The sequence below is a fragment of the Crotalus tigris genome, unplaced genomic scaffold (genome assembly GCF_016545835.1).
Source record: "Crotalus tigris isolate CLP2741 ecotype Arizona unplaced genomic scaffold, ASM1654583v1 scf7180000019434.231144, whole genome shotgun sequence".
Classification (NCBI taxonomy): Eukaryota; Metazoa; Chordata; class Lepidosauria; order Squamata; family Viperidae; genus Crotalus; species Crotalus tigris.
The window spans coordinates 178,373-205,136 of NW_024097537.1; the positions used below are offsets into that span (position 1 = coordinate 178,373).

At 38.1% G+C, this 26,764-nt stretch overlaps 1 protein-coding gene across 7 annotated transcripts in view; it reads left to right on the forward strand.

Annotated features, from left to right (window-relative positions):
- LOC120316623 (POU domain, class 2, transcription factor 1) overlaps positions 1-26,764 on the forward strand; it is a 136,889-nt gene that overhangs the window by 87,500 nt on the left and 22,625 nt on the right. For 6 of the 7 annotated variants that reach the window (XM_039362404.1, XM_039362407.1, XM_039362408.1 and 3 more), the window contains 2 exons: positions 15,864-15,932; positions 22,909-23,006. In XM_039362404.1, the coding sequence (XP_039218338.1) occupies positions 15,864-15,932; positions 22,909-23,006 (167 nt within the window). Of the gene's footprint in view, positions 1-11,292; positions 11,426-15,863; positions 15,933-22,908; positions 23,007-26,764 lie in introns of those variants that run through there. The other variant, XM_039362409.1, reaches the window with a different exon arrangement.

A 26,764-nucleotide genomic window follows, 5' to 3' on the forward strand; every position in this document is an offset into this window, starting at 1 on the left:
AGATCATCTAGTGAGTCCAATCCCCTGTTCAGGCAGGAAACCCTGTACCATTTCAGACAAATGGCTGTCCAGTCTCTTCTTAAAAACTTCCAGTGTTGGAGCATTCACCGCTTCTGGAGGCAGGTTGTTCCACTGATTAATTGTTCTAACTGTCAGGAAATTTCTCCTTAGTTCTAGCTCGCTTCTCTCTTTGATTAGTTTCCATCCATTGCTTCTTGTCCTGCCTTCAGGTGCTTTGGAGAATAGCTTGACTCCCTCTTCTGTGTGGCAGCCCCTGAGATATTGGAACACTGCTATCATGTCCCCCCTCGTCCTTCTCTTCATTAGATTAGATTAGATTCTCTTCATTAGACTAGATTCCCAGTTCCAGCAATCGTTCCTTTTATGTTTTAGCCTCCAGTCCCCTAATCATAGTACTTAAACATAAATAAGTAATTAAACATAAATAAATAATTAAAGCTACCAACAGTTTAGAATCATTTTATTGTAGTGCCCTGAGTTGCTCTGTGAGGGAAATGGGCAGTTTTTAAATATGATACGTAAGTGAGTAAGTAATTAAGTAAGTAATTAAATAAATAAGTAAGTAAATAAATAAATAAGGTGATATATCATGTCAATACAATAAAACTTCAAATTAGCATTCAATTTTAGGAGAGTCATAATTCCACATATTCCTTAAATTGTATTTAAACGCACCAGTAAAAATCCACTTGTATGGTAGCCTGAATATACTTTTCAATACTAGCTGCAGAAAATAAAAGTAGGAGAGTTGCATTTATATTCTTCTTACGAGCTTTCCATGATTATCTACCACTGGAATTAATGTTTATTAGTTACAGGATTCTTACTTTTCTTTGTTTCCCCTCAAGCTTCAACAGCTCTACTTTTACTTTGGTTGTTGGTAAGCTTTTCACAGAAGAAGTAATGGATAAATTGTTTTGGGTTTTTTACTTGCCAACATTTGGGTATTGAGAGATGGCATGTTATTGGTTGATTAATTAGAGTGAAACATGGTCATTCATTCTTGTTTATAAATATTTGTTCTGAATTTAGTAAGATTTCACTAGAAGTAAATAAAATTCAGATTGCAAGTATACCACCTCTACCACACTAACTCCCTCCCACCCCCACCATAGTTTTTCTTTCTCTTCATACTTATTGGAACTCAGACTGGTGGGGATGCCTTCATTCTCCAGCAGGATGGCTGTAGAGTCCAAATGAATGGATGGGTTCTATGACGGCCTTCCTGCCTGGCAGACTGGGTAAAAACTTCGGCCACACCCCTTCCTTTGGGCGTGACCCCAGTTTTGACTCAGTCTCGAAGCCTGGTAGAAGTGCGAGAGGCAGCTCTCAGAACAAAACTAATTTAACTCAAAAAAAAAAAAAAGAGAGAGAGAGAGAGAGAAAAGGAATCCCCTCTTCCTCCAGTTGAAAGAAAAGTTTCCTGGCAGCTGATAAGACTTGAGAGAGGCAGCCAGGATCGGCGGACTCGTGAGTGGGGCGTCAGGGACTAACGGGAGGCTTGGAGCGGGGCCGGATCGCTCGCCGATTTCCGGCCCGCCGAGCAGCTGTTTGGCGCGGGGACCTCACACCGGGTTGCTCGTCGCCCTCCGGGTCCGCCAAACAGCTGAGTGGTTTGGCCGACAGAACGAGGCGCCGCTCAGCGCGAAACAGCTGAGCCGCGCGGGAAGCGGCAAACCGCGGCGCCGCTCGGCATAGATCAGCTGAGCGGCGCGAGAAGCAGCCCGACAAGAGCAGAACTAGCGCGAAAAATTCTTTCTCCTCAGAGGAGAGGCGCAGCCCTCTTAAGACTAAAGGAGTCTCCCTGATTGCTAAATTCAAAGATCCGCCATTGTTTTGAACCTCGTGGATTCCCGGGCTACCATTGGGAGGCGTGGTTTCTTCCCCATTCGCCATTTTGAACGAGCGGATCTACCCGCCGTTTTTCCCTTGGGGGTGGGGCCACCACCCGGACTCCATTTCCCTGCAGACAAAGGGGGACCCCTTATGATATGATCTGAGGCTATTTCATGAAATCGAGACAAGAGGAAGGAAGGGGGAAAAGAAAGAGAACCGTTCTGATCGTGGTCTGTTGCCACAGCCACAGACTGGGGGAGAGAGAGATATAAACTGCACTTTGTCTGGACTAGGTGAGGAGGTGAGGAGGAGTATTTTTCCCTGACTGTTCCTATAGTGGCCTTTAGTCACTGCCTTGCAGGATCTTCTGTCCAAAGACTCCTGTCTGTCCGGCCATTGTTTGTATAGGCAGAGGAGGGCTCAGCCCCAAGCATCTGCATCTGATCTGCGTATCTTATTCCCCCACTCCAGGCATTACCTACTCGGGGTGTCTGGCACAATGGCAGACAATGTCTCGTATTCAGTCACGCAGGTCCCTCAATTGTCCCCCCCACAGCAACAACAAAAACGCAGATCTTCTGAATCAGAGGTGGGGGGGAAGAAGAAAGCTAAAACAAAGCACCTTTCTCAGAAGGGACAGTCTAAAACGGCTGAGCGAGAGGCTTTGAGGAGACATTTGGCTTTAGAAAGGCAAATTAGCAGGGCACAGAGAACCAATGCCAATGGGACAGATTTGGTTTCCCCTGTCCCAGCGGTGGCACCCAGCACAGAACCTACTGCCGAGGAAGTGCTCAAGACTTGGTCTCCTCCTGGGGAAACTGAACAGTTAGATTCCTCCAATCCCTCCTCACCAGCTTCTTCACCCGACCACTCTCCAGCGCCTCACCCCAGCGACAAGGCGCAGGAGAACATATGGTCGGCACAATTTCACGCATTCATGCAGGATGCACTCTCCCAGTTCATGGCTTCTAAGGGACAAGTGGCCTTTCACACACCCCGTAAGGGACGGGCTAGGCCACCCCCTACCAGCACCTCTGAAACTTCCTCTCAACTGGGAGAGGGTGACTCAGTAGACCTTGACATGTCAGACATGCCCCTCTCGGAGGACGAGGAGACTGCACCTGAGCAGGCGACGAGCTCTGGCCTCTTTAACCCAGCGCTCCTGAAATCACTCCTGGTAAAGGCAGTTTCCACAGTCAACCTAACATCAGTACAGGATGAGAAGCCCTCAACAAGCAAGGAGGCCAATCCTCTATTTGCCAAAAAGGTTCCACAAGATAAGTACATTCCATGCGCGGAGGTCTTTATGACCACGCTGGAGGAACAATGGTCCTCACTTGCAAGCCCACCGGCACCTAACAGCGCGGAAAGAAAGCTTTTCAACCTATCTCCCTCCTTCTCTAACATGTTAGAGGTTCCTACTGTAGATAACCCCTTGATTTCATTATTTTCTACCTCCGCGATTCCAGGAGACATGGCGGAGGTCTTGAGACCTGAGGAGAAGAAATTTGAACACTCCCTCCGGCGTTCCCATATGGCTGCAGCCTGGGCGGCCAGAGCAGCCACTTCATCATCATTCTTCGCGAGGGCCAGTATCATGTGGCTGAGGGAACTGCAAGGCACGGTGCCTCCAGACCAGGTCAGAGTACACCAAACATTGGCTAAGCTCCTCGCGGCCTCACAATTCGTGTCTGACGCTTCACTGTACGCAACAAAGTATGCGGCAAGATCCATTGCGGCCACAGTGGCCTCGCGTAGGCTACTGTGGCTCAAAAATTGGAAGACAGACCTGAGGTCCAAATGGCGTCTTTCGACGTCCAAATACAGTGGAGTAGCCCTATTTGGTTCCATTCTGGACCCACATGTCAGCGAAGGCAGAGACAAGAAAAAAATCCTAGTACATCCATCAAAGAAGTTAGACAGGAGAGGCAGCCAGGACTTCCGGAGACAGGGCTCCCGCCCAGGAAGCCCCTGGGAATGGAGACAGCCCTTTAGATCAGGGCAATCCTGGGACTGGCCCAGAGGCTCACGATCCTTCTACCCGAGACAGGATCGAACCCAGGATCGCCAAAGCCCGGGAGCCAGGGGCCAGTTCCAGTCCAGACGCCCATATAGGGGAGCGGGAGGCAGATCCTTTAAGCGTACCAAGTGACGCCAAACAGGATACTCCCATTGGGGGTCGGTTAGGAAATTTCATCGAGGTCTGGGAGCAGACCACGACCGACGCCTGGGTTCTGGAAACGATCAGGCATGGCCTGACCTTAGACTTCTGTTCTCCCCCACCAAACCGGTTCATCAGATGTCCCATCTCCAGAAGAGTACACAAGACGAGGCTGATAACTTCGGCCATAGCCCACCTCCTGTCAATTCAGGCCATAGAGAGGGTACCAAAGGAAGAGGAGGGAAGAGGATTTTATTCTATCCTCTTCGTTATCCCAAAGACATCAGGAGGGTGGAGAGCAATCTTGGACCTGAAGGGCCTGAACTATTTCATAAAGTACAGGAGGTTCAAGATGCACTCCTTGAAATCCATCCTAGCCAGCGTCAGGGAAGACGATCTATTATCCTCAATAGATCTCACAGAGGCGTACCTACACATCCCCATCCATCCCAGCTACCGGAAATTCCTCAGATTTACCTACGTGGGTCGGCATTACCAATACAGGGCATTACCCTTCGGACTATCATCAGCACCAAGGGTATTCACCAAGATCCTAGCTGTAATAGCGGCCCATCTCAGGTTGATCCCGGTTCGCGTTCAGTTTTATCTGGACGACATCTTGATTCAATCCAGATCTCGGGAGCAAGCAAGGGCAGATCTCGAGACCACAATCCGAACCCTACAGGGGCACGGATTCTCGGTCAATCTAAACAAGAGCCACCTCATTCCCTCAAGGAGACTGCAACACCTGGGCGCGGTGATAGACACGTCACAGTGCAGGGTATACCTTTCCCAGGAGCGACTGATCAGCATATCCAAGCTAATTCACCAAATTCAAAAGATCAGGAGAGTGTCCTTGCTACAACTCTCGAAGCTCCTGGGGAAGATGATATCTTGCATGGGCATCATCCCATGGGCAAGGCTCCACTCGAGGGAGTTGCAGTGGTTCCTCCTACCCTACCAGAGGAGGAACCTCAGCACCTCCAACAAGAGTGTGCTGGTACCAGCACGGGTGATGAAATCACTAAAATGGTGGCTATCCCCCACGACACTCAAGGGGAGCATATTCAGGGAACCGAACAGGGTCACACTCACGACAGACGCGAGCCTGTTCGGATGGGGAGCCCACCTGGGAACCCAGATAGCACAGGGCCAGTGGGGACAGAAGGACCTGTCACACAGCATCAACTGGCTAGAGCTCCGGGCCATACACCTGGCCCTCCGTCATTTCTCTCACCTAGTAACGAGGAGGCACGTCCTCGTGCTAACAGACAATGTAGCAGCCAAGGCACATGTAAACAAGGAGGGAGGAACGAGATCAGTGGAACTAATGAAGGAAGCATTGGCTCTGGCTCGGTGGGCAGAAACCAATGTGAGTTCCATCAGAGCGGAACACATCTCAGGGGAGACAAACACCCAGGCAGACTCCCTGAGCAGAGCCAAGGTGGACCAGTCGGAATGGCGTCTGGACCCGGTTCTCTTCGAGGAGATCTCCCGGAGGTTCGGACAACCGCACCTAGATCTATTTGCCAACCACAAGAACACACAACTCCCCAGGTTCTTCTCCAGATTCCCGTCCCCGGGATCGGAGGGAACGGATGCTCTCAGGTGCCGGTGGCCGGCGCAACTCCTGTACGCCTTCCCACCGCTGCCATTAATACCGGCGACCATACGCAAGATGATCCTGGAGGGCGCAGAGATGGTCTGCATTGCCCCTCACTGGCCACGGCGCCCGTGGTTTGCCGACCTCGTGGACCTTTCGATATCACCTCCGTGGAGGATTCCCCCGGACAGGGTAAAACTCAGTCAGGGCAAGCTTGTACACCCAGATCCCCAGTGGCTACATCTAGCCGCTTGGCATTTGAGCGGCAAAGCTTAACTAAACAATCTTATTCGGCAGGGGTGATATCGATCATACAGGCATCACGAAGAGCGTCCACTAATAGGATTTACGACGCTACATGGAAGGGATTTTGTAGGTGGTGCGCTTCGCTTCACCTAGACCCAACCGCAGTATCTATCCCTAATATCCTAGATTATCTATTGGAGGGTCTTAATAAGGGCCTGTCAGTCAATACTATCCGCAGACAGATATCGGCCCTCTCAACTGTACTCTCCTGCGACAACTTAACTTCCCTAGCACAACATCCAGCGATTAGTGCCTTTTTAAAAGGGGCATCTAACACAAAGCCCCCAGTCATACACAGGTACCCGTCCTGGAACCTGCCTAAGGTCCTTCTAGCCTTGACATCAGCACCCTTCGAACCTCTTGAAACATGCTCACTCCATCACCTATCACTGAAGGTAGCTTTCCTTGTGGCAATTACTTCAGCAAGGAGAATCTCAGAACTAGCAGCACTGTCAGTAAGGAAGGATCTGTGTACCTTTTTCAAAGATAGGGTCGTTCTTAGACCAGACCCGACCTTCATCCCGAAGGTAAATAGCATCTTTCACAGATCTCAGGAACTTACGCTTCCTGATTTCTGTCCAAGACCCAAACATAGGCTAGAACATAGATGGCACAAGCTAGACGTGCGGAGAGCGCTGTGTTTCTACGTGAAACGCACCTCGGCTTTCCGAAAGACCGAAGCATTATTTGTGTCCTTTCAACCAGCAACTATGAGAAAGAAGGTATCTCCTTCCACCATAGGCAGGTGGATCAGAGCCTGCATAGCACAGGCATACGTCTCACAGGATTTGCCAGCACCCACTCAGGTGACTGCCCACTCAACTCGGAGCGCAGCCACATCTGCGGCGTGGCTAACGCAAGCTCCGGTGGAAGAGATTTGTAGGGCCGCAACCTGGTCCTCACCTTCGGTTTTCATTCGACATTACCGTTTAGACTCCCTAGCAGCAGCAGACGCGGCCTTTGGCAGAAGAGTTCTTCAACAAGTCGTATCTGCTCAGAGTTCAGTAGCCTAGACATTCCCTCCCAGGGGGACATGAGGGCTTTGGTATGTCCCATCCATTTGGACTCTACAGCCATCCTGCTGGAGAAGGGGCGTTGTCTTACCTGAACGCCTTTTCTCAGCAGGATGATGTAGAGTCCAAGCCCACCCTGAGGATAGGTCTAGGCAGGGGGATAATAATGATATAATAAAGAGCTGCAATGTTAATTCCAACAAAGTTTTCTCGCCTAAGTCAAAACTGGGGTCACGCCCAAAGGAAGGGGTGTGGCCGAAGTTTTTACCCAGTCTGCCAGGCAGGAAGGCCGTCATAGAACCCATCCATTCATTTGGACTCTACATCATCCTGCTGAGAAAAGGCGTTCAGGTAAGACAACGCCCCCTTTCACCACAGTGCTGCCTGATTCATCTTGTCCAGTTATTGAAAGCAGATACTTAATATTGTAACTAGTATGTTAGCACAAAATAAATTAAAACACAATCCACAAAAGGGATAAAAATCAGAAGCAAAACAATTTCCCAAACAGTTAAAATATTCCAGAGCACAGCATGCTTTGTGATAGAGATTTAAGCAGGGCCCAACTGCTCTTGATATGCTAGATCATAAATAGTTATAAATTGTCCTGTTTTGCACCCCATAAAATTCTGCTTTTGATAAGTTGCTGGCAAACAGTAGAAAATATAGGATAAAATTGCTACTGTGCTGTATAACTTGAATAGGAAAAGAAGGACAAAAGCAAAAACATCTGAGATGACCAAAACTGTGTGCCCCTTTCTTAAATGATTTGCTACTAAGTAATACTTAGTAGCAAGTAAGCTCTTAAAATAAAAGGGAGTTGTTGAATATGTGAAGGAAAATAAGAAATAAAGCATAAAGCATGTAGCATCCTTTTTAAGATGGTAGCAGATTTTTAAATTAACCATTGCAACTAATCATTTAAATCAGGCATGTCAAACTCGCAATGTCACGTGATGTCGCGCAATGTATTGCGACTTTTTCCCTTGTTGCCGGCAATGGATTGGGCGTGGTTTTGGCATGACGCATCTGGCCCGCGGGCCAGCAGTTTGACATGCCTGATTTAAATGGCATCAAGACTTTGCAAACTTGCCCTTTACAATAATACAATTAATTGCTTGTAGAGAATGGCCAAAGGATTGAGACGTGTTGACATAATTGAAGTTTTGTCATTCTTTCCCTCCCTCCCAGCCTTTTATAAAGGATATTTCCATATAGAAATTAAATACAAATGCTTTAAATAGAGGAATATGTGACATCAAATTACCCTTGTCCTGAATTAGTTTTAGAAATTATATCTTTTTGATATCTAATTTCCCAAGCTCTTAGACTGTGTTCCAAAACAAGAGCTTTGGCATTAAGAAGTTTTGTGTTTAAAGAAAGGAATAGAACTGTTGAAAATCAAAAGTGGCACTAAAAGCCGTTGGAAAATACATTTCTGTCAATATTGTTTGGCAGAATTTTTGAAAAAATATGGCAAGGAAAATGGTTCTAGAGTTATGCTAAAATATGTGTGCTTATTTCTAATCCCTATTCAACATATATTTTAAAAAATAAATTGTGTTTATGTGTAAATGATTTTAATTGAAAGGAACTTATTGCATATATTTATATATTATATACAGGATACTTAACGTTTATGAACTCCTTTGAATTTCAATATTTATACATAAGTATGACCTAAAAGATGTACTTCATGTAAGTTCTGAAACTTGGTAAAGAAAGCCCAATTAAACAAGTCAAAAACATTATACTTGTTCATTTATTTAGAAGTAATTCTCAGGTTACAATCCCTGTTCAGCAATTGTTTGAAAATATGTTTGCTAAATGAGGAGAATTTATGACTGGTCCTCAGAGCTGCAGCCAATGATAATCAGGTGTGAATGTGGAAGTTCCTGCCTTATTTAAAGAACAGATTCTTGAATATTCACCATCCAAGACAGATCTTTGCAACACAAGTATTTGGAAGCGTATCATGGCTCAAAGGAGATTTTTAAGGACCTCTAAAAAACCATTATTGATGCTCACTAGTCTAGAAAAGGTTACAAAATTGTTTGGACTCCATCAGTTCACTGTCAGGCATCTTGGGTAATAAATGGAGGCAATTCAGCATCATTGTTGTCTCCCACCCCAGAGTGGTCAATCAACCCAAATAATTTCCTACTTTCAAGAACTTCTGGTATTTGAGTTGGAAAGTTGGAAATATACTGATGCAACAGAACTGATGAACCCACTGAAATATGCCAAGCAACAGAAAAAGAATCAATAAAGATTCTAACCAAACTATGCCAGCAAATCTGGAGAACAACATAGGCTGGCCAAAAGATTGGAAATTTAATGTTATAATGCCAAAAAAGGGAATTATACAGTATCCTTAATACCACATGCTATCAAAATGATACTTAGGGTTGAAATAGGCACAACTTCAGGTAATACATTCATGGTTTTATTTATTTCTTTTAAAAAAAATAAAGAGATAACGCTTTTCCTACAGTAGCATTTTAGTTATTTTAGTTTGACTAAAAAACATTTAATTGCTTAAAAAGATTTATTAAATAAAACTATAGCTCTAGTAAGTCTGACTTATCACTTACAAAGCAAAAATATTTTATGTTTAGATTCTCATAAGATAGATGTATCTTCCATGAGTTGCAAGATTTTGTTAGCTTTCATTGTTACTTCGTATAACCATATGTAACCATAGGAAGTAATATGGCCAGGGCTTTTTTTGTCATAGAACGCCCAGAATGGAGTTTTGGCACCTTTTTGGGATGGAACCTTGTAGGGTAGGCAAGGTGGGTTGTACGACGTGTGAGTTCTGGCACCTTTTTTTTTTTTTTTACAAAAAAAGCACTGAATATGGCTAAAGATACAATTACTGCCATTGCAAATACGTTTATTGATACACATTGAATTTGGGGTAGGGTTGAATTAATCAGCTAATTATTTATCTGCAGGTTTCTGGTTGAAATGAATCAGTAAAAATACCAGTACTTAATTTTTAGTTGAAAAGTTTGCTCATCCTGGATTGCATAAAACTCCCTGCTGTTATGAATGTAAAACAACTTGTTTGAAAATATTATTTTCCTTCACATTGAAACAAAACAAAACCATCCAATAGTTAATAGCTCCCTTTATTATTAAAGGTGACTAAATGGTGGATTATGGACAAATCCAATTAAGCTGCTGTAATAGGTTGTATATAATGTGATCAAAACAAGTGGTAGGATGGATCCTTTTCTCTTCCTCTGCATTTCCTTCAAATCTCATCTAGAGCACATTTTGCAGTCACACGAAAGAATAGAGAAAGAAAACATCTTCAGAAGCCTATTTATGTGCTTTTTTAAAACTTCAAACTGTCATTATGTAATTTTTTTTCTTAAGCTGGTTTTTGAGAGTGTAGTTTTCACACATATATCATTTTTATTGGATATTTATAATACAATTAGACCACTTAAGAATATAAATATTTACTTTTGCAGATGCAAATAAGAAGTATATTTTAAGGCATCTTGGGCAGGTAGAAAATATATTGCTTGTCATACCTGTCAGTGTTGGCTACCTTTATAAAGCAACCAACATGAGTATTTAGATTTTCTCGGCAGGACTTTGTTCTTTTGCAGGACTCATTTAGAAAATATCACATAAATGCACAGTTTGTAGTTAGGTAGATTGTATTCACCTTCTAACTTGCTAATGGGGGTGGAAAGGGAGGATTATTTAGATGGTGAAGAAAGCTTTTCTAAATCTTTTATTACAAAACTAATTGTTGCTAGGAGGAATAAGATTAAAGATTCTTAATTTGTATATGTCATTTCAGTGGCATTTTAGGAGAATGTTCTTACCTCTTTCCCTTCCCTATTTCTCCATGGTACTGTGCTCAAGTTAGGTCTGAGAAGCAAAGCTATTGGAAGAAATTTCATTTTGTTCCCTAATTATTATTCTGGCACTTGGAAGATAATTTTTCCCTTCATGCACTGCCAATTAATATGTAAATGAGCTGATAAATATTTATATCATGATTTAAATTATGCAGGGAGTGCTTTCAGTGTACTCTGCAAATGAATTGTTCATGGACTTCAAAGTGCTGGCTGCTGTGCTAACGAGGGGAGATTTGCATAAGGCCCTAATCAGGCGCATACTGATTAAGCTTCATTATGGAAACTGCCAGCTGCAATCTTTGTTTCTATTTTATTTAAAAAAAAGGGGAACTTTTCATGCTTCAGTCGCCTTGACAATGTCAGACACAGCTAGTAGGAGAGACTAAAAGTCCACAGAGCAACTGAAGTTTCACTGTTCAGTTGAAGATTGCTATGGTGTAACTGAAGTTGTACTTTTTCCTACTCCTGACCCCCCCCCCTTCCTTCTTTTAAAGAGTAATAGTATATGCCTTTTATTTTAGAAAGTATTTTTTCTCTTTCCTTGGATTACCTAAATCTTTAGAAGATTGCACAACAATGCTGGACTGCAGCGACTATGTTTTAGGTGGGTATCAGTTCCACTGACTTCTTGCAAGCATGTAATATGGAAATAGCAGTTGTTAAAATTGACTAAACATACAGGCGTAATTGCATATGTAAGATTGGGGGATGCATTTGAAATGTTGAAATCTGTCAGTGATTCAGTAGCAAACGCCTTCCCCATTCTTCATTTTTCTTCCAGAGAATCTTACTTTTCAGCATTGGAGAAATGAAGTTGCTCATGACTGTCAAGAATGGAAGCTTACAGAATTGTAAATTTTAAAATATTTGCTTCTTGACAGAATTAAGAATTTGCTTTCTTGTATATATTACTGTATCTATTCTAGGGTGTTAAGAGAATACTGTCATCCATTGTAGCTTCATCAGTTCAACTTATATTTTATATGTGTGTATATATATTTGAACTGAAGTCATACTTCACTATTTTTTAAAGCAAGCAAACACTACTGCCAGGCATTGCTTTCGATACCAATGTTTAGCTACTAATACTAGCTCCTAGTTTAATTTCTATTAAATAAGTGTTTTTATTTTCTTTAAAAATATGTTTTTAAAGTTAATAGAATTTTCTACCTCTAGGACTTTTAATATTTAGCATTTTTAAATTTATGAAAAAGGATTTAGTTACTTTTAAATTAAAATAGCAGAGATTGTACTGTTTTTAGAATAATTATTTCAAGTTCTTCATATCTGGATTCATTTTTAAACGTGATTTTCACTTTAGTTGTATTCAAGGGATTTTCATCTGGCCATTTGAAATTTTGGGGATCTGATGAATTAATTACATAACCTTATCTGAGAATGTTAATGAATATTAGCTGAATATATAGATTTCAGTGTTAGCAAAACCATTCCCTTCATACCCCTTCTTATTTGTTTTGAAATGGTATGTGGTTGGCTAACTTTAGAGCATTAGAGATCTGTCAGAATATTACTAAGAATGAATCTAGAAGTTAATTAGCATATGACTTCAGTACTGCACCTGTTATTTTCCATCCTTGCTTCTTTAGAATACCTTTACTTTAGAATAAAAAAATGTTTTAGTGCCATGATAAAACATTTTATGAAAGAGATAAGGACATAGTTAAAAATGTGAATCTGTTCTACCATGTGCTATTGAAATTAAGTGCCTTATAGCCACACCTTTCCATTAAAAATACATTTGTCTCCTACTTTTACATTCACCTTTAAATTAGACTCGTCTTGCGGATTATAGCAGGATTCCAATTCTTCCTAAATTTTCGTCTTATATTGGTGAGCCAGATGTCTTTGGGAGTTCACAAGCAGTTCGTGGAGGTTCTGTTTGCTTTTGAAGTCCTCTTGAGCTACTTAGTGTCACTATATCATGTGGTTGTAAATTCATTTCAGCAGTCTGTAATAAGGCATAAAGGATTGTCTGTCTTCCTTCAGCTAAGTTCTAGACAATATGAGAGTCTAAGTACGTCCTCTCATTTTGAAGTACATACATTATTTCTTGCTCTTCATGATCATTTTTATACTCTTATGGTAATACATCCCATTAAACATGTTTCTAAGGTGAATCCATTGAAACCACGTGTGTGTGTGTGTGTGTGTGTGTGTGTTTGATGCAGTCTAATAAATTTATTAAACTTTCAGAATAAGCATAGAATATTCTGTTGTACAAATGTGTTTATAATTGGTAGAAAAAATAATTTTTGCAAATTGATTCCTTGTAAATAAGACATACTGCATATTTTACCTGTAGATTTATACTGCAAATATTCAGAAAGTATTGGGGCATATTGTTTGCGTGTATAATATATAAAACATTTTGATTATTAAGCCAAGGTGTAATCATGAGGAAACTGGACTTTTATATCAATGAATTAGCTTCACGGTGGACAGTACTTTACCATCGTTTTTGGCATGATTTTGCATACTGACTGTTATTATATGATCTGGCTGTGTTTTGTATTATTCAGATAACTGCATGAATGATGCAAGAGTAAAGTTTGCATTATTGGGGAAGCAGTAGCTGCTGAAAGAAAACCCTGTTCAAAGAAGAAAATGATATAGCTAGGATGATAAAACTAGGATGTAACATAATATACACTCATTCATATATAAGTACACAACATGACATTTTCATACTAAGAGTGATAGCCCAAGCTTTGTGATAATTTATTTAAATTTATTATACGTCCACATACTTTGACTGAACCTTAATTGGAAAAAATATACTTTTAATGTTCAGTGTGCATTTTCCCCATGCTCTATTAAAAGAGGAATAAAAGATTAAATTCTGAAATCTGCTAATTTATATATAACAGTAATTTAAATTTACATTGAAAATGAGCATATTTCTTTACGAGTAGTAGAATTTCCTATTCTTGTGATTCTCCACCACCATCTTGCATTGCATAACCCAGTTTTGCCCCCAAATTGCCTTCTAAACTTTGGAGAAAATTAGGGCGATGCCTGACATATAAAAATATGACAGAATGGAATTTGCCAATGGAATGTTACTTTTGGAACAAGACCAAAGTTTTAATTTAAAAATCTGTTTTGGAAAAGCTGAAAGTACCCATACAAGAGTGTTTTGTTTAATGCTGTATTGAAACAAGCAACTTCATGGAATCCTCATTTTCAACTTTAGAATTTGAAATAATTTTATAACAGCAAGAAAATATATTGACAATGTGGAATATAATTTAGTCAGATTTCTAAAGCTTCATTTTTCAAGTTACATGTGCTTTTCCTAAAAGATAACATTTATATGTTACTTATTATTTTCTCAAGATTTGTTTGTCATCTGTTAAAGTATGTGAATTATTTTGTTTCACAGGTTTGGGGCATTTGATTTTGCCTTGGCAATTTTCATTGCAACTTTAACAGTCTTTACTTATAAATAAATACTTTATGTTGTCCTAAAATGGCAGTCTCTATATCTCCTAGTGATTATTTCTAGTTTTTGCCTGTAAACTTCTATAGAAGTCTGAGAACATGTACATGTATCTGTTGTACAAAATTTGTTGATTATTTGAACTTTACAGTATATGTCACTCACTGAGACAATTGGGTCTATCACTTTACTAAAAATCCATTTTAGGAGCCTGTCATTCAAGCAGAGTAACAATTCAAGTAGACATTCAAATCCAGATATTACTCCTGTCCTCTGATTTATGATTCCCAAGTTGATTGACAGTTGGCCCCATTACTTTCAGAAATGGATAGCTATTCTTTCTACCTAGTATAAATAGATATGGGGGGAAATTGCAACAGAAATAAACACAGGGCTTCTTGTACCAGGGATATTCCCTCACCAATGGGTACCTTTCCTACCCAGTATCAATTTTTACAGAAAAATTGAAGTTCATGAAAATTTAGTACATTAATGAAGGTACAAAAGACAAGTGGTTTGTTGAGTGTTTTTGTTTACTTTGTTTTTCATAATGTTCTATAAAAATTACCTGGATTGTAATTAAAACTGTAAATGTACCATAACTGGAAAGATGAAGAATGGATGGTATTTTATAAAGACTACAAATCTGTTGGCTACAATATCATTATTTCATACCATTCCAGTAGAAATCAGTTTGCTTGTAGAAAAGAATCTGTTCATAACTGGAAAGTGATGAAACAAAGTTAAATAAAGATCTAGGGTATAATGAATGATAGTACTAGAAATGGGTTCAAAGTTTTTATGATTTAGATCTTTGATGTGCGATTTAACTGTCAGGAACTATTCAGTTTTATTTTCTTGAATCCTTTTTTTACTGCTAGAAATACATAGAACTTTCCTACTATCAGCATAATATGTAAATATTGTATTGATATTAATCTTTGTAATTAATTTTTGTATTACCATTGAACAATGACAATATTGGGGAGATTTCAATGTTAGAGAATGAGTTATTTCTAAAAAATAAATGTTAGGATATGTCATCACATTCAACTTATAGTAATGCAGTTGCACAGTGATAGCTTACATATGTCATGGCAACTTCTCAGAAGATGTATGTATCTTCATTAGGACAAGAAAAGTGATTGGCACTGGGAAAGCTATGGTAGAACGAAAGTTAAACTACTTTGTAAAGTTGTATAAGAATTTCACTAAAACAAATTTTAAATAAAATATGGTACAAAATGGCAATGAAATAAAATATCAGTGCAAGGCTACTTGTTTAGCCAATATTTTTATTTATTGCGGAAATAACTGCAACTATGAAACACATAATTCTTATTTCAGTAGTTCTTTTTAATAGTAACTAGTATTTAACATTTCATAGTCACACATGGGGATTTTTATTCCCTGGTTTTCTTTTAATATATTCTGAGTGCAAACTTAACAATTAGGATACAGTGTACTATATAGACTGATAAATAAAAATGTTATGATTACCACAGTCATAAAGATAGAGTCAGTAGGACTATTTTCTCCTAACTCATTGTCTTTTTTTGTTTGTTGTTTGTTTCTGATGCAGACTCAAGAATGAATACTCCGTCAGAAACCAGTAAATCTGTAAAAATGGAGAGCGGGAATGGGGACACAGGTACGGATTATATAGTACTTAGATCAGATTTCTTAATAACACTACAGTAATTACATGATCAGATTTATTTGCTTTCTATTTTCCTGTGTTCAGTGTGGCAATATGTTGAGCAAGGCATCTTTGCACCAATGCTATGTAAATGTGTATTAATAACAGATGTACATTTTATCCTGAAATATAAAGGGCTATCCTTATTAATTCCTCTATTCAGATTTGTGTTTATCCAATACATACCTTCTGTCCCCCCCCCATGGTAGAGAATCTGTTACAAATAAAATGTGAAGTTGGTAATCTGCTCCTCTATGTGCTTGTTGACATGTTTATGTTGTTGTTAATTGCGAAGTCGTGTCCGACCCATCGCGACCCCATGGACAACGTTCCTCCAGGTCTTCCTGTCCTCTACCATCTTCTGGAGTCCATTTCAGTGACTCCATCTAGCCATCTCATTCTCTGTCGTTTGTGTTTGCTGTTATGAATGAAAGAATTTCCTATTGAGTAACATAAGAGTGCAGAAAAATATTGAGAACCTAGATTTCAGTTCAGTAGCTATTTTTGAGTTTAGCCAATTACAATAGTGTTTTACAGTGATAACAGGGCATCCCAAAACGTTCTGGTTTTTTAAGCTGTTCTTTGACATGTAAAACAACTATTTTAACTGATACTATAAAGATAGGTTATAATATTTGCAGTGTGAGTTGGTAAAGAAACAGTCTCAACAATAACTTTTAAGAATTTGTATTGAACTCATTTTTAATCTATATCTGTAATCTTCAGCTGTTTTGAGTTGCTGTTTTTCTTTACTCTTTCCATTTCTTTTTACACTGTAACTGTAGATAATATTTTGCTTTTGTCTGAGTACAACCATTTTTTATTTGACACTTATTCTACTACAAAGTGATTTTTCTCATTTGATTTTAAAAAATATTTTTAAATAATTTCTAGCCTTCATAATCATTGCTAAAAGTAATTTTACATTGGTTTGGAGAAATATAAGTTAATAAAGAATAATATATGAATAGGGTAGCTTATTATGATACACTAGGAATTGATTGGTTATTCCCTGAAGAAATGCTTTCTTTTTATAAATTGCTCAGTAATTTTGTCTATAGTTAACATTTCTGTTTCATCCAGTATCATAAACATTTTAATTAAATTGTAAATTAAATGAAAAAGAGGTCACTGAATTATATTCAGGAATAGCATGGTTGAGAACTAGAATGAGGCTTCAAAATATCCTTAAGCCATATTCTCTGATCCTAATTTTAGTTAAATTATATCCCATTCTTTAAATTTCTCAAAGGAAATGGCAACAGGGTTCTTTTCCTCTTGGCCATTTCCACCGAGAAGACATAGTCTCAAATATGCAAGTTTTCTCACACACACACACACACACACACACACACACACACACACGGCAGAGATGTGCCAGAGCCAACTCACTAGGGTCAAATGTTACATTTTGGGCAGTTTATATATATCTTAACTGCCCAAAATATAACAAGTGGCCCTAGTGAGTTGGCTCTGGCACATCTCTGCCGTGTTTGTGTGTGTGTGTGTGTGTGTGTGTGTGTATACTTGCTTGTTCATACTAATAGTTTAGTATGGGAATATGTGCAAATTGCTGTTGCTACTTACATCTATGGATTGAATTCACGTTTCTGAATAAGATGAATATTCAACCATAGCTGAGTTAAAAAATGTTTTAGTTGCTTTTATAAAATATCTGTGTAGATTCTTATAGTTTTATAAGATCCCAGATACTCATATCAGGGTTGTGCTGGAGAAAACAGATGTTAAACTGAAATTCATGTTCTATAAAAAATATAAGGTATTTATAGTAGTGGCCAAAATTGTGGAAACCTTTTGGGAAAAGTGTACAGTAGAAATGCCACCTTTGGTTAAGTTTCCACCAATTTTTCTTCTAATTTCTTTATAATTGTAGCCCTGTTCACTTAATAATACTATTTTACATCGTTTTCTGGGCAACCAGTCAACTCTTTGCCACCATTACTTTAATTTTATTACATTTTACAAGCTCACTGAATGAAAGGAAAAAAAACCAACCAACTTGATAGCGATCACAGAACATACTAACAAATGTCCTTCTCTTAGCTTCAAAACATGACATCAATAACTACTGTGATCCGATTGGCTCATTGCCAAAACAAGATGACACCTGATTGGCTCTCTAAACACTCATGCTTATTGGCTACAATCAGATGAAGGAAAACTATCTGATATCAACCTAAGCAAGTTGTGCTTCCTTTTTCTGGTTATTTGGCTATACCGTTTCATAGACTACAGTACAGATAATTGAACAAACTATGTTGCATTACATTCTTGATTAAATTATCTTTCCATTGATATATAATTTTATGGTACTACTCCCCCCAAAAAGTGGTGTTATTAGCCATCAAACCTCAAGAATACATTTTCCCCAAAAGATTTCCAAAATTTTGGCCACTACTGTAAAGTCACTAGTCATACTCTTTTCCTATTATACTCTTGGGGCAGAGATTTGTTTAACAAGATTTATTGAAAGGATAAAGTTACGGTAATTTCAGCAATTGAATTACTTTCACTTTAGAAAATAATTTATTTTTCAATTTATTAGGACAAACAGTTGTTCATCCTAGTGATGCTCTTGTGAACTAATGAGCTGACTGCTTCCCTTCCCTCCTCCCTCCCCCAGATAACTGAAACATGCAAATTGTTGTTTCCAAATAATTTTCTGAATTTTTCTTATATTCTGAACGAACTATTAAGTATCAGAAGCATAATTATAAATTAGAAAATTAAAACCAATCATTTAATGTTTCACTGATCAGAAAATAAAATACATTATTTGCTTTTTAATTTATCTGTGAATTTATATATTGCTTACTTCAAAAATTGTAGGCAATTTATACTTCAGAACAGCAACAACAAAAAAAATCAGTACAAAACTCCATACAGCTAGACTAAAGATTCCCCTTGAATAGTTGCTCAATTGTTACCTCTTCTACACCAAACGCTTATTGAAAAAGTAGAGTCTTCACAGCTTTTGAGAATGATAGCAAGTTAAAGGCAATCCTAACTTCAGGGGGCAAGTTGTTGCAGAAGGAACATTTACCATATTTAATCTCCCATCTTATTTTGAAGCATGGAATCCTCCCCCTGTTTTATTGGCTGTGTGGAATAGTCCAGGGGTCCCCAACCTTTTTGGGTTGGCGGCCTGGTGGGAAAGGAAGGGGCAGGCACCTTTATGCACTCATGTGCACACACACTATAATGACTGTGCGTGTGTCCACACAAATGGGGCTGCAAGCATGCACACTCCGCAAATGGGGCTGCTAGCGCTGGCGTGAGGCTCACGACTCAGCTAGTGCCGGCGCAAGGCTCATGGCTCTACTAATGCCGTTGCGAGGCTCGCAGCTCGGCTACCATTGGTGCAAGGCTCACAACTCAGGTAGCGCTAGCACAAGGAGGAGAGGGAGCTCACGCACATGTGCGTGCATTGACTCACATGGCCCAGTGACCAAGAGCTGCAACCCAGTAGTGGGCCGTGGCCCATAGGTTGGAGACCTCTAGAGTAGACAAAATCTATTTGGATAAAAAAAAAATTACTGACAATAAAGAGTATTAATAAAAAATGACTAGGACTTTCAATTGGACCTGGAAGCCAATACATAATCAATGTAGTTTCTGCAAATACTGGTTATTCTAGTGCTTGCAACTGTAGTTGATATGCTTTTTCAGCAGGAGCTTAAAGTCCAGGGGGATCCTTAAGATGTAAACCTGTTCTTTTAACGGAAGTGCATCCTGACCAGAGCTAATGATGGAGCAGTTCTGGAATTAGAGGACTTTTGAACAAATAAAACTTGCTGGGATTCTTGCTAAGCTTATCATCCAGTCCCTCACAGCCTACAGACACAAGGACAGGACTTCCACTGCATCTTCTGCTTGACTTGTAGTGGAAGTGTACAGCAGGGTATTATCTACATACTGATGGTATGTCTCCCTGAACCAACAGACAATCCCTTCCAGTGGTTTCATGTAGATACTAAAAGAGAGGAAATGCTGACGAATCATCCCTCCCCATCAACTTACTGAGACCTTCTTGGGAAGATATGGAATCACTGATTGATAGATTTGCTACTGAAAGATAAAGCAGGATAAAGAGCATTTATAATTATCTAAATCAGTGGTTCTCAACCTTTTTAATGCCGCGACCCCCAACCGGTCGTAAGTCGAGGACTACTCAACTGGTACAGCACCGTTTGCAGAATGGGACTTTTGGCGGGCTCAGCAGGGCAGAGACAGCCTGGACAATTCCTATTGGCTTTTGAAAGCAATAGAATTAGACTCTATTCAAGAGAGTCTATTCTATTGGCTTTCAAAAGCCAATAGAATAAAAGGGAGTAGCACAGCTAAGGAAAAGGGGAAAAAAATGGCGGACTGCGTTGTTTGGCGACCCCCGTGAAATGGTCGTTCGACCCCAAATGGTGTCCCGACCCACAGGTTGAGAATCACTGATCTAAATGGATAATTTCTGGTGGCTAAAGAATTGCCCCAATTTTTGTGTGACATGTTGAAACTATACTGTAAAAGTAGGCAGGACTATGTCAGGTCATTTTTAACAGGAACCAATGAGAATTGTGTTCTGTCTTCATGCCTAAACCCTGACTGATAAAATGCTTCATCTAGCACCTTCTCAATATTTGATAAAAGAAAAGATTGGAGATAGGTAATAGTTGCCCCTAATGGCTGGGTTAGAACATAGTCTTTTGAGAAGTCTTTTCCATCTCTTCCAAGTCTAGTAATGCCATTCCTTCCCTCAAAGAAGCATTCATTAGCATCTAATGTAGTCCCTGTCTTCTATCTAGTTTCACTAAAAGTTGCTAAATCATTTATTTGAAAATCTACAAAGTTAAGATATTTTGTTGAAGCTATAGATTGGGATAATAATTCTTAATCTGTCTAATTATATTCATATATTGTATTCAAATAGAGAAAGTAGTACTTTTCTATTTCTTTCCAAGAACAGAAATTCTGGTTATGTTCAGCCTTGAGGAACTTTTAAGTAAGTTGAAAAACATGCCTGCATACCCAATTATTCCATGCTTGGAAAAATCAATTTGGTGAAAAGTGTTCAAGCATCATAATATATTTTAAATGAAATAAATATTAGAACCTTTTGTATTTTCCCCCCTTTTGCTGAATTAACATTTCACATTTCCATGATCACTTAATTTCTGTGATCTGGATCTATGTTGTATTTCTTCTGTATCAGTTGTCCCAAAGATGCTTTTTCAAAAGGCAACTGGACTTTCTTTGTTTTTGTTTGAAAAGGTACCTTTGGAATGACCTGGATGACTGAGAATCTCCATAGACATTCTGTATCGGTTGCATGACTTCTAATGGCTGAAGAGCTTTTGAGATTTTTTGTGATACGTTGAAGATTGTACTATACAAGTAGTCAGGGCTATTGCCCAGTACTGCAAGACTTAAACCATTAATTGTTCTTCTTAAATTGCCTCAAAAATGCACAAAAAAGGAGTCTAGCCTTTTAGCTTCAACCTCTGGAGGAATCTAGGGACCACAAAAGAAAATTCTTGTGGGCTGCATGTAGCCGTAATTTGGTCCTATGCAATTTAGTATATAGATAAAGATACTATATTACTATCATATTTTGAAATACCAGCACTACTTCAACTTAATTTCAACAGTACTGGAATTTGGGCCTTTCCCTTTCATCTTCTCTTTCTTTTCTCTTAATTTCTCTTAATTTCATGGATTATTTTATTCAGGCAGCTCTTTTTTAATTTGTAATATAAATGGAAATGTTAGAACCTGTTTTATGGTTACAATATTTACTCTCATTTTAAGTTTTTAAAGTTTTTTGTGTTAATATTTTAAGTGCTTTTTAATTTCCCTAACTATATTATTCAAGTGTTCTGATTACAGATAGTCCTTGACTTACAACAGTTTGTCAGTGACTATTCAAAGTTGCAACAGCATTGAAAAAAATGACTTATGACCATTTTTCACCTTTACGACCGTTGCAGCATTTCCATGGTTATGTGATCAAAATTAAGATGCTTAACTTGTATTTATGATGGTTATGGTGTCGTGATGTCATGTGATCACCTTTTGTGATCTTCTGACAGACAAAGTCAATGGGGAAGCCAGATTCAATTAACAACCATGTTACTAACTTAATAACCACAGTGATTCACTTAATAATTGTGGCAAGAAAGATCATAAATGGGGCAAAACTCACTCAACAAATATCCAGCAGAAAGTTTGGGTCAATTGTGGTCATAAGTTGAGGATCACCTGTATTACATTTTCATTTTGTCATTCCTTTTATATTTCCCCAAACTCTTAATTCATTGAGTTTTATTTCATTTATGAAGTGCTACATAACACTTGAGAATCCAGTATTGGATAAAACCCTTCTGCAATACAATATGTGTATCCTTCACACACTGAGAACATCTTCCAATTGCCAATCTAAGGATGAAGAATGAATCATTTCAATAGTGATTAGCTAGTGGATATATCTGAGAAGTTGCATAGCACTTGTTTTATTTTTGTTTGGTTTCAGAATAAGACTTCTTTGTTTCTTTCATTTTTAAGGTATTATACTTCTTTTGGCAAATTAGCTTCTATAATCTACTAATTTGTCTTAAATCATGCTTTGTATTTTATTATGTTGATCTTTATTTACTGTATTTGCATTCCTGTCTAATTGGATTTTAAGTTTTATGATGGACATTTTAGTAGCATTATTCTACTGTAAGTTATTAATAAGTGGCTTTAAAATAGAACAGTAAATATGTAATATTAAAAAGTTGCTAAATACCAAGACTTAAAATACAGGCATTTTAAGATTTTGGTCTTTGAATTGCTACTGAGATTTTAAGGAACCAGCAATTTTTTCAGAATTGTCTTTTAAGAAGAATTTTAATTGGTTATAACTTTGCTTTTCCAGGCACACAGACAAATGGCCTAGACTTTCAGAAACAAACTGTGCCTACTATTCCAGGGGCAATTTCCACAGCCCAGGCGTTCCTTGGACATCTCCATCAGGTAAGTATTTTTTTTTCTTTTATACAGACTCTTGAAAAAAGTCACATAGATAATTTTTATGTTCAGGATTAACACAGTATATAAGGCTATCTTAATAACTTCTATAAAATCTGCCAGATTCAGGAAATACTTAGCCAATATGTGGAAGAAAATTGAAAATTGCAATGGAAACACAAAAATGCCCAATTGTTTCTATATAAAAAGAGTATATCATGATCATGTAATATGTCCATTGGTACAGTGTCTCATATTTCCATTGGAAGGAATCCATGCATACATGAACATCTACACAAAATTGCACAGTGTTCTTAACATATAATACAATTGCATATATTAAATAATTGCATATATTATGAACATTCATAAGGTTTTTGGAATATAAGTGCTGTCAAAAAGATAATAATTAACAGAGCAATGTAATAGTTTTAAATTACCTTTAAACCAAAATTCAGCTAGAAGTAGTTAATACAATTTTATTTTTCAAGAGTGGACTAGAGTCTGCAAATATGATAATTGTTACCACTGCTTGAACTATTGCTTATTTTCAGTTTCTAGGTATAAGCTACTATCAATAACAGTTGATGGCTTTGGGGTGCATTTGATTAATTTATCTAGAATGATACAACTATCGTACTAGGATCATTTTAATAAAGAGAATTAATTTGATGCAGTAGTTAAGGCATCAGGTCAGAAACTGGGAGACCATGAGTTTGAATCCCAAGTTCAAGTTTTAGATACAAAGCCAGCTGGGTGACTATGAGGTAAGTCACATTCTGTTGGCTATAGGAAGGAGGCATTGGCAAACCACTTCCAAAAATCTTGCCAACAAAACTGCGGGGACTAGTCCAGGCAGTTGCCAGGAAGTTAATGCTGTCTCAAAGACGTACATGCGCACTTGTGCACGCACATACAAACACACGCCATTTGATCATAAGCAATAAGTTTGAAAAGTTTCATACCTTACTGGGTTTGATTTCACTTAACTGTATTTATGTACTTGGACAGGAAACATGGGTAATTCAGACATTTGATTTCAAAACCTCTTGTTCTCAGACACTAGAAACCTAAGTGCTAAACAGATAATTAGGGGTAGTTAAAAAAAATGCTAGCAGAAGAATTTCTAGTAGTCATCATGAACGAGATGAAGGATTTTGACATTGAATTTTTATTTTAATTATTTTAATTTTTTTTGTTTTACAAATCAAGTGGTATTTGACAAACATGGTGGTAACTATATAGAAATAGAGGAAGAGATAGCACAGTGATTGTATATACATTAAAATGTTTCAGTAAAACTCTATTTTTAAAAAAGTGGCAGTTAATAGTAAAAATAATTTTCCATTACAGGTTCTTATTATAAAAAAGAAAAAAAATCTGAATTAGGAGTCTGCCACTTAAGAGCGAACTCTCCATTACTGAAAGTATTTGAACAAAAATAGTTCCTTGGCTGTTTCTATTGTCATATTCAGAGTAGGATGACAGATTTTTAAAACCATGTTTAAATGAGTTAAATGAAGTCAGGAAGTTAGTGTAGTGCAAATAAGGAGAGAAAGAAGAGTTTCACATTCTGATGTATCACACATTTACACCTGTAACTTAAATCATAATTTCACAATGTGCTGGCATTTGTAAATTGTTTGATTATATGGAAACTTTTGGCTATCTTAGAACACTAATAAAGCAAAATTATCTATTAATACATTAACTTTGATAAGAGAAAAATACATAGATTTTTGTTTGCCTATTCCTTTTCTGTATAGCATGTATTCTTTTTGTGATTACATAGAGATTCTTGCTCAAAAGAATAAACTTTTACATACTACTTAGAATTGTGCATTCCTCCTTGCTCATTTTAGTGTACTGCCAAAATCATACTTGTATGTTGGAGTAGGAAAAAGGGAATGAGTTGAGAATTCTAGTTGTTTCTCCAATTCCTGATCTTATAATATGTCAAGAGGCTTTTAATGTTGGCATGGTGGGAGGTTAATTTGTCAGACCCATCACTTCTCAACTCCAAAAGCAAACCTTGACTTCAAATTCTGGGGAGCACATAATAAATGTTTTCACTGTCTTCAAAATAGAAAGTGAATCTTAATTTAGAAAGGTCAGCAAATATTTCCCTTTTGAATTTATTTAACAGATTTTATTTATTTTTGAAATCTTACTATAACTTACAATAGATTGCCCCTTCTCACATTTACTCTTAAGTGGAAAATAGTTCTCTTTTTAAAAGGGGGGGGTCACTGTTATCTGTAAGAATGAATGCTGTCAGGTACTTTTCTCCCATAAAAATAAAGAAAGGCATGATCTTTAATATCCATTTCCCTGGAGTAAGGCTTGTCCCCACCCTCCTGTCCTTCTGTAAGAGCCTGAAGACCTGGCTCATCTAGTTGGCCAGGGACCCAATACACTAACTACCTGACCCCACCTCCCCCTGTGCAACCTGCCCTTTACTTGCCCATCTTTTAATTCATATTGCTGTGCTTTATTTTTATTGTTTCATTGTCTTACTACAGTATGGTTATTTTTACAATTTTACTTTCTACTATTGTAAGCCACCCAGAGTAGCCCCACGTCTGTCTGTCTGTCTGTCTGTCTATCTGTCTGTCTATCTATCTGTCTATCTATCTATCTATCTATCTATCTATCTATCTATTTTATGGATAATAGTGGACTTCAGTATATCTTCTACACCTGCTAAAACTTGTTTTAGAAGATCAATTTGTCTCACATTTCTATTTGTTTGTCTGACAGATGTTATAATTTTCTGAGAATTTAGATAGTAATACTTGTCCTATGGAATATAGGATTGCTTTTTTCCCAACTGTCTTATTACAATATATTGTATATGAAAACACTTAGGAAATAAGTTACCTCTAGTAGAAAGTACCACCGACCTAGTACAAATAACCCAGTAAAGTGTTATTTTTTTAAAAAAAGATAGAGACTTAATTCATAATTTGACTTAAAATAAATTGTCCTATTTATTTATTTATTTATTTATTTATTTATTTATTTATGAGACTTATATACCGCTTTAAGTGCAAGCACTCTCTAAGCGGTGTACACCAGTAAGCAATGTATATATATATATATATATATATATTTACATTGCCCCCAACAATCTGGGTCCTCATTTTACCTACCCCGGAAGGATGGAAGGCTGAGTCAACCTTGAGCCGGTGAGTCTGTTCTTCAATAACAGAAGCATTCCTGTACTTGCATGAACATTCTGAGATACAGAGAAGAAAACAAACCTAAACAAACAAAAAAAAATGGTTTCAGGAGTTTACTGTATTCTAATAGTTATGTGTACAAAACTTTGTATACTTGTCACAGAACACCCTGATATTTCCTAGGGTGTTCCATGTTATCCCAGGATGTGCTCATCCAACCATTGGGATGGTTTGAAGCCAATATGCTTAAAATACTTTCTCTACTGTGCTTCCTAATAGAATTTCCTTCAGATAGAACTTCAGTCGTGGTGATTTTCTGAACATAGCCATTTATTTCGTGTGCAAAACATAGAAATTATTTACCTCAACTTCCAAGCCAAGTTCAGGTACCACAATCTATGTAGCATAGAGCTGGTACTACTGTGAAAATTGGTTAGCTTAATCAAGTTTGGTTGTGCTTCTTAGAGAATATCTTGATGAGATGTGCAGGAAAAATATTTTCATAAACAAAATCAATGTGATTTGGCTGGTTTAGCCTTGGGTCCTATAATGTTCACTAAAACTGAAATGTGGTAGAATATT